At 34.5% G+C, this 9,665-nt stretch overlaps 1 protein-coding gene across 2 annotated transcripts in view; it reads right to left on the minus strand.

Annotated features, from left to right (window-relative positions):
* The window catches only part of TMEM168 (transmembrane protein 168), a 29,337-nt gene that overhangs the window by 5,342 nt on the left and 14,330 nt on the right, over positions 1-9,665 (minus strand). The window contains exons 3-4 of one of the 2 annotated variants that reach the window (XM_006759661.2): positions 6,881-7,023; positions 4,183-4,457 (exon numbers count right to left, since the gene is read on the minus strand). In XM_006759661.2, the coding sequence (XP_006759724.1) occupies positions 4,183-4,457; positions 6,881-7,023 (418 nt within the window). The remainder of the gene's footprint in view (positions 1-4,182; positions 4,458-6,880; positions 7,024-9,665) is intronic. The other variant, XM_015561292.1, reaches the window with a different exon arrangement.

The raw sequence follows: 9,665 nt of genomic DNA on the forward strand, positions 1-9,665 counted from the left end.
TGAAAGCAGGTTTCTGGGGTTTTGTTTACCCTCTATATTTGTAACAATGTTTCAAATTGCAAGCTCAGAGGCCGGCAGCGGCAGGTGGGGAACGTTAGCTTCCTCCGTCACTGGAGCAAGCAAGCCTCATGTTCGCTTCAAGGTGTCTGGCTGCCGGCCGCTTTCTTGGCTGGCAGTTAATTTGCATATCACCCTGATTAGCCAATGGGAAGGGTAGTGGAGGTACAGCTAATTACCATGTTTCTCTTTTATTAGATAGGATATGCTCTTTAAATATCAACAAGAGACCTAACGCATTAAAATCTTTTAAACAATGTCTGTCTCTTCTGTTTTGGTTTGCTCTGCATTCTCCTATGAATTGGAGAAAATTCATTTGGCTTTTGGCCCAGATACAAAGTACTTAACATTTATCTTAGATAACAGCCATCTCATGCAGTTCAAGTAATTGAGAGTGAATTATAAAAGCTTTGTTTGTCTGTGATAAAGTACTTTACAGATTATCTACATATTTTTCATTTACAAAGTAGGTAAAAGTAGGCTACAGTTGTTCCTATGGGAAATAATATGATAATAATAATACAAGAATAAACTCTGTGTTTCCAGTACTTACAACTGCAAACCTACTTTTGCCAAACCCAGTATTTCTGTCTCTCATCACAGCCATCATTGTTTTGTACCCTCAAGCCACAAAGCAAAAATACCAGGTTCTGTATTATGAAACCCCATAAATGTAAGAGGACTACATATTCTAAATACTGCGAGTAAAGGCATAGGATAAAGGGCAAATACAGATTCTCTTTCTCACAGTGATATTTAGTTCTTGACCTGCTCTTAACTTGTTAACTCAAGTAAAGTTATGCTGTTTCTATTTTAAAGATTTTTAGACAGTAACAATTACAAAGTTCTGAGAGCCTGGAGCTCGTTGTCACTGGTTTAGATTGGATTACAGCATCTTCTTCAGAGCAGTTTTCAATACTATCTCTGAGGCAGAATCAGCCTTTGAGGGCTGTGTCTGGGGCAGGCTGGGGCAGTAACTGACTGAAAAGAGGCTTCAGCCTCTGGGCCTGGTTCAGCCTGGTTACCAGCAAGGGGGCCAGATGCCTCAGGCCTTGCGAGTATACAGTTGCTGAATTATGAGGAGGACTGCTATGTCTCTCCATTGTTTTTTGTTTTGTTTTCTTACTTTTTATAATAACGTCTCTGACATAGAGAGTTACACATTCTGTCTATGGCTGCTTTTCTTATTTGGAACAAATCGTGGCTAACAGAGGGATTCCACAATGGTCAACTTATTGGTGACATACTTCAAAAAAATATAAAGATAATATTCCAGAATGCTACTTCTAGACATTTACTTATTATAAACTCCTACTTTAGCATTTTTAACTCTTCAAATTATTCCTGATAGTGAATAAAAATTTAACAAGATACGCACCGCACACACACAATATTTATCTTGGTGTCTATTTACTTTTCCAAGGAAAAGAAAATGCTGATTTAAATACCAGTAAACTGAACATCTAGAATTTATTTCCAAAGCAGTCTTTTAAAAAATACTTGAAATAGACTTTAAGATAAAAAAATCTTTATATTAATAAATTCTTCACCTAAACAGCAAGCTTACTTTTAAGATTACTTTCTTATAAAACTTCAAAATAACGAAGGATTTATGCATGACCATCAAAATATGGCTTTCCCCCATTTAATTTGGAAATAATTTATTATCATAAGCATTAAGTTTTCAACAAATAATCTGTTTTTAGGTCTGAAATTCTATTTCTCTAAAGATCTTTTGACTACAACTTTTTCTCTTGTGCTCTGAAGTACACAGAATGCTACTCTTTACCTGAAATTAAAGTACCCATAAAGGTTAAAGAGTTGTTTTCTATTTTGAGTTATTAAAAAGGTAAGGTCAGGCCCTAGCTGGCTTGGCTCAGTGGATAGAGCATCGGCCTGTGGACTGAAGGGTCCCAGGTTTGATTCTGGTCAATGGACATGCCTGGGTAGCAAGTTCGATCCCCAGTGGGGAGCGTTCAGGAGGTGGCCAATCAGTGATTCTCTCATCATTGATGTTTCTGTCTCTTTCCCGCTCTCCCTTTCTCTCTGAGGTCAATAAAAAAATGTATTTTTAAAAAAGTTAAGGTCAGGAAAATAATTTTATAAATTATATTCAAGTAGTTTTAATGTTGACTACCTTTTACATTCTAATGTTTTGAAAATGGGCAAACCATGCTAACAAAAACATCTACTTAAGCAGAATATGTCATTTCTCTACCTTCACGTTTTTTGTCTTTGGTGGCAACTTGGTACAATGGGAAAAAACATATTCTAGGAGTCAGGCAAATCTGGGCTTGAATCATGATTCCTCACTAATCAATAGTATGAGCAGCCCTAACTGGTTTGACTCAGTGGATAGAGCATCAGCCTGCGGACTAAAGTGTCCCAGGTCAACTCCAGCCAAGGGCATGTATCTTGGTTGCAGGCACATCCCCAGTAGGAGGTGTGTAAGAGGCAGCTGATCGATGCTTCTTTCTCATCGATGTTTCTAACTCTCTATCCCTCTCCCTTCCTCTCTGTAAAAAATCAATAAAATATATATATTTAAAAACTTAAAAAATTAAATAAATGGCTTCATACACCTGCCACTGTGAATGTAAAAAAAATAGTATGAGCAATAGATAAGTTATGTAACCACTTTTAGCTTTCATTTCATCCTTTGAAAAATTTAAGTGAAACAGTATTTACCTCAAAGGATTTCAAGTGAAGATTATTTCTAATGTGTATGAAATAGCAAGCATAGTAGCTGTGCTTCAAATGCGCCAATAAATAAATGTTAGTTTACTATTACTCCTAGGCAGACATTGGATTGTTCAATTATTTATATATAGAAACAAAAACCACAAAAATATTTTTATGATAAAGTCTTGGTTACAAATCTGGTATGAAATTAGTGAGACCATGTGATTTAAAATCATCTCTACTTTAACATGAAGTTTGTTTTCTTCCTTCTGGAGTTCATGTATAGGCAGCTCTGCCTCTGTCTTTCTATAACACTTATGTTTATTATTTTTCTTTGATCTGAATATCTGTTTCTACTTTAACTGTTTTACTTTTTGTTTGGGTCCTGGGTATACATGAAAATTATTTTATGAAAAAAAGCAGGATATAATTATACCTAAAAGAAGTATTTCTAATCTAACGTAAGAAAATTACTTTTCCATGATTCACTCAGTTTTATCCATCTACCAATTACTTAAGGACCCCCTACTATGTGCCAGGCTCTGTTCCAGGTGCTAAGCAAATAATTCGTAAGACAACGCTCTTGACTTACAGGGTATCTATTCTAGTTGGTGAGAGCAACAAACACATATATAAATAATATAGAGAGATCTCATTTCTCACTTGGCAGGGAAATTTAATATCACCCTTTCATTTTATAGATGAGAGAATCGAAGCCAAGAGAAGTTAAGTAACTTGCCTAAAATAACACTATTGCGGCAAATTAGGACCAAAACCAAGGTCTTCTGACCTAAGTGCTTTTCCCACCATATCACATCACCTGCTGTTTAAAATTTTATTGAGCTTTCTAGGATAAATAAAACTCTACATGTAAAAGACTATGAAAGTCAGTATCCATAACATTAAGAAACTTAAAAGTATTAGTCAACTTAATCAGCTTCTGTAAAGTGTTACTGTATTTAATAATTCTCAAAATAATTTAAAGGGAAACTGATTACAAGTATCACATCAAATAGATTTTTTTCTCCCAATAAGAGTAAGACATAATTCTCAAAACCTTTGGAGATTACTAAAATTATGCTATATAAGTATGCTAGAAAAAGAAAAAAGTTATATCCAGGGGTCCTCAAACTTTTTAAACAGGGGGCCAGTTCACTGTCCCTCAGACCGTTGGAGGGCCAGACTATAGTTAAAAAAAACAACTATGAACAAATTCCTATGCACACTGCACATATCTTATTTTGAAGTAAAAAAACAAAACGGGAACAAATACAATATTTGTATTTGCATGTGGCCCGCGGGCGGTAGTTTGAGGACCACTGAATACACGTGGTAAACTGTAAAGTAGAAAACAGAATTCTGAAAATGTAACGTTTCCCTATGAAGGACAGATTTCTACACCAGGTACATTTTCACAAGTGAAAGTGCCAGAGGTGACTTTACCTGCAAGAGCCCACTCTCCTGTACCATGGGTGTGCCCACTGTAATACAAAACATATGTATCGTGTCTAGGTCCATCCACAGTCCGAAGCTCAAGAAAAGCTTTCAGTTTGGAATGTAGAGTATCAAAAGACAGTCCACTTGTGGAATAGTCACACCCATAGGTCTCAATCATATGATGTGCAAAAAATCTTTGGATAGCATTGAGCATGCCAGTGGACCGCAAATTTAACTCCTGTACATGTTCTGGTGGAAGAAGTGCTGGCTGGCCATCAGGACTGAGAAGGAAAAAAAAGATTATTTCAGTGTTTAAGAAACATTCATCCTATATCATATTTTTATCCTTACTTATAAGTAATTATCTAAGAAGCATGATAGTTTCTGCTTACTAAATGGCAGGATTTAAAAAAAAATCACCTTTTCTAAAATTCCTGGTGCTAAGAATTAAGCTTTGAAAATCAAAGCCTAGTTTCTAAAAATTTTATTTCTTATCAATAAACAATAACAAAACTAAAAGGTGGGATAATAACATACCTCCACATGTAGACAGCACTACACTCTTTGTTCTTTATTTATATTTTCGCACCAAATGATTGGTAATGGACAAGACATTTTAAAAGCAAAATTATACTAACTTTACCCCCAATGTATTTCAAGAACATGGGTGGGGACTATAGTAAAAACTTTTCTTTCTTGAGAAAAAAAAATGAAGTATGAAAGCAATATTTTTAATTATATACTTATTTAATTCCTATATTGAAAAAGAGTCTATAAAGTGGTGTTCAAGTTTTACTAACCTAAGGTAATAAATTATAGAAGAAATTGCCTATTAGTAAATGGCATTTAAAAATAATCATTAAAATTTAGTCAAACTGCCATATCCTACTAAATACTAATTGAAGACCTAGATCTGTTCCTGGAACAATTGTAAAATGACACTCTAGTAAAGATGATAAACCAAATCCTACAACTAGCAGAATCAAAATACTACTGATATTGAGGGAGGGGAAATCATTAATCCTATCTAGGAAAGGAATTTCAACCAGGAATTTTGAAAACTTTACATTTTGCTTCATGTATTATCAATAGCTTTCAAATAATACTTTAGTTTTCATTACAAGAATAAAACATTTTGTTCCATACTTATTTAGGTAACAATTTAATGATCACAAAAAAGTAAAAGAAGAAATGTATAAACAAAAATTATAATGGAATAAAAATCTAACCATGCACCCTAACCGGTTTGGCTCAGTGGATAGAGCGCCGGCCTGCGGACTGAAGGGTCCCAGGTTCGATTCCAGTCAAGGGCATGTACCTTAGTTGCGGGCACATTCCCAGCAGGGGGTGTGGAGGAGCCAGCTGATCGATGCTTCTCTCTCAACGATGTTTCTAACTCTCTATCCCTCTCCCTTCCTCTCTGTAAAAAATCAATAAAATATATTTTTTAAAAAATATAACCATGCAAATTACTTTTTCCACATATTCCTTCTGCAAGTTGTCACATCTTATTTTATTTTACTTCTAATGAGAATTTTCAACTTTTTATTAAACCTTTAACATGGAGGAAAATATTTAATACAAATAGTTTATTTGGGGTTTTTATGTCAAATATTTGAAATTAGATAAATTTTTCACCCCAAGGAAAAGTATGATGAATTCTTGTTCATCAGGATTACTTAATGGCAAAGAACTCATTTTTTCTATTTCAAAGGTACTTAACTAAATAAAAGAAAAATTAAAATGTGGCAATATTTATAGATTCAGACAGATCTACCATATATTTGGGATAAAAAAAATTGAAATAAAACTATAGTAAGTTACACATATTTATATACATACAAAAATATATTTGTATGTATACATATATACACATTTATATACACATACATACACACACACACACACACATTGACAATCTTTTGAATTCCTCGTATTTGTATGACATTCTCCAGTGGAGAGATCATTTTTATATTCATATTCTCACTAGCTCTTCATAATATTCCTCTGAGATGGGCAGAATAGGTATTGTCATCTGCATTTAGATAAAGACACTGAAGTTCAGAGAAGGTATGATTTCCCTAAGGAAATACAAAACTAGGATTTAGGACTCTCAGGTCTAGTGTACATTCCATTATATTTTACCATGCTGTTTCACAGGACATTTTTTTAAAGAAAATATTATGATTCCTTAGAAAATTCATTCATATTTCCTGATTTCTAGCTAAAATATAACCTAATCCAGCAGTTCTCAACTGGTGGGTCGCAACCCCTTTGGGGGTTGAACGACCCTTTCACAGGGGTCGCCTCAGACGATCGGAAAACACATATATAATTACATTATGATTCCTAACAGTAGCAAAATTACAGTTATGAAGTAGCTACGAAAATAATTTTATGGTTGGGGGTCACCACAACATGAGAAACTGTCTTAAAGGGTCGCGGCATTAGGAAGGTTGAGAACCACTGACCTAATCACTTTCATAAAGAAATAAAATAAATTGAACCCTGAAAATTATAATTTTACTGAGAGTAAAGGCTTTTAAACATTTGGGATAAATAAAAAATGTAACAGTAGTATATATTTAAAATACTATAGTTTTTAAAAAATGTGCTATATTTTATATTTATCGTCATACAAATATTAAGAAAATATTAAGAGTCAAGTAGTTATTACTAATTACTACATTCTAGATTACTATACCTGCAGAAGTTGGTAGGAATCACAATAGCATATCCAACAGATGTTCCTCCTAAACAATTACCCAATTCATGGAAGAGCCCATGAGCCATGGATTCCAATGGCAAAACAATTAGAAACATGCTCAAGAAGATTCCATTTGTTGGCTAAAAGAAATTTAATACATCAAATTTACACAGTATGAATGCACTTATGTGTGCATATGTATATATATTTACATACATCTATGCATATTTACTTACATTTTTGGCACCACTTCCAAAAATAATTAAAAGGATAATTATCTAAAAACAATTATAAGTTGAAGCAGACAAGTATATATGGATAAGCAATGAACCCTAAATTTATCTTTAAGGTTCTTGAATCCTGGCCAAACAAATACAGCACATATATTACTGAATTTTTCAGATAACATCCCACTCAAAGTAAAAATACAAAAACAAAACAAAAACACAACCACTCTTGATATAACTTAGAAAAAAAACAGAAAACAAATCCTTTGCTGTTAAAACCCAAATGCCCAGCAAGGCTAGTATGGCTCAGTGGCTGAGCATACACTATGAACCAGGTCAGTTTCATTCCGTTAGACACATGCCTGGGGTTCTAAGCTTGATCCCCAGTAGGGGGCGTGCAGAAGACAGCTGATCAATGATTCTCTCTCACCAGTGATGTTTCCCTCTCTAAAATCAATTTTTAAAAATCTGCCATTTTATAAAAAAATAATAAAATAAAACCCATATGACCATAATCACTTTTCAAATATTTACTTTTTCAGAAAAGATACTTTAGAAAATGTTCTTTTTTTTATCCTGCGAAAAGTGCAGAAATTAAGAAAATAAAATCTTAAAATTTAAGGTCCTAAAACTATCAAAGTGAATTCCATTCTTATATTTAATTAAACTTATAATACAGTCTTCCTTTGAAAAGCTTTAGACTCTCTATAGACTAAATTTAAAATTGTTAAAGTAAATAAAGGGCATTTAAGCATCCAAAAAGAATAGAAAAAGGAGGCAGAAGATAATATTACAAGGGGGAGACAAGATTAGGTAGTAACTTCAATAATGGAAAAGAAAATAATTAAAGGACCCTTTTAAGTGAAAAGAAAATGAAAGGATGATACTCAGTCCTGATCTATATCTTTGCAATACTGATACTAGTCTACATTCTGTGTTGTTACTGCACATACTACACAATCATGGGCCTATGTGCATGAACACATTTTTTTCTAATACTAGAAGGTAGTTCATTTCATCAGAATTTAATAAAAAATAGGAAGCTGATTCCCATAATGGATAAAATGCCTTACATCTGATACATTCTGTTATCAAATACATAAATTATACAGTGCATGCCTAATTTAGAAACATTAAAAAATACAAATATTGGCGATCTCCCTCCCAGGAGCATGCTGGCACCTTTCCCTATCCCCTCAGGAGCGTCACCTTTACCTTCCTCACTTCTAAGCTCCTAGGGACCTTCCTTGACCTCTGTAACTTGTTTCCTTAGCCCATTTATTCTACAAATTATTTCTTCTATCTGTGATTTTCCAAACAAATGTTCTCTGATAAAATAATACAAATAAGTAAAAAAGACATGTCATTAAAATTACTCCAAGTACCATCATCCATACACAGGTACTTTTAAAAATATTTCCAACCTTCATGCAATTTATGTTTACAAATATATATTTATATATTTTTTTTATCCAAGTGGGACTGATAATGTTCTGTAAACTTTGTAATATATTGTAAGTCTATTAACATAGCTCTAAAAATATTTGTGAAGACCAAATGGCATTCCTATCACCTGATGAAATCTTAATTGATTAGCTATTATTGGCATTTAGGTTCCTATTAATTTTCCATTATGCTTAACAAAACTAGAATAAGTATTTAGTTCTCTGATTAATTATATTAAATACCTTTGATCATTTGGGTTTCATATTTAGTGAAGTGCTAAATACTTTGCCTACTTTTCCATCGGGCCACCTTTTAATTATTGATTTACAAGTTTGTTTTGCTCTCAAGGTATTTTAGATAAGAGTCTTTTGTTGGGTGTATTGTAAATACAGGCATAACATAATTTATTGTGCTTCACAGATACTGAGTTGTTTTCTTGTACAAACTGAAGGTTTGTGGCAACATTACATTTGAGTAAGTCTATCGGTGCCATTTTTTTTTTTTTTTAAATTTGAGAGGATGTTTATTAAAGCTGTGATGGTGTGGAAAAGGAAGGGCTTGGGTTAGAAGAGGCAACAGAAGAGAGTCTGGGCGGGGCTGATTTGGCTCTATATAGATGTTACAGGAAAGAAATGAGCCTACATGGGGCGCTTTGGCTCACGAGGAAGTCAGAGAAAAGGGGGTCTTGGAGACAGGATCAAGGGGTTAGCTGGGACAAGCGGTCACTGCACATTGCTGTCCTGGTTGCAAGTCTTGTGGGGACTCTTAAGAGTATGGGAGATGCACACCTGAGAGGGAAGAAAGACATGGGCATGCTCCTGGGAGGGAGAGTCTCAGTGCCATTTTTTGCAACAGCATTTGCTCGCTTCATGCTTCTGTGTCACATTTAGGTAATTCACAATATTTCAAACTTTTTCATTATTATTATACTAGAGGCCCGGTGCACAAAAATTTGTGATGGGTAGGCTCCCTAGGCCTGGCTGACAATCAGGGCTGATCGGGGCCCTCCGGCTGCTGGCCTGCCAGCCAGGGGGAAGGGCAGGGCATGGGAGGTTGGCCACCAGCCCCAAGGAGGGAGCCAACCCTCGGCCCTTCTGGGCCCAGGGCCC

The sequence above is a fragment of the Myotis davidii genome, unplaced genomic scaffold (assembly GCF_000327345.1).
Source record: "Myotis davidii unplaced genomic scaffold, ASM32734v1 scaffold276, whole genome shotgun sequence".
NCBI lineage: Eukaryota > Metazoa > Chordata > Mammalia > Chiroptera > Vespertilionidae > Myotis > Myotis davidii.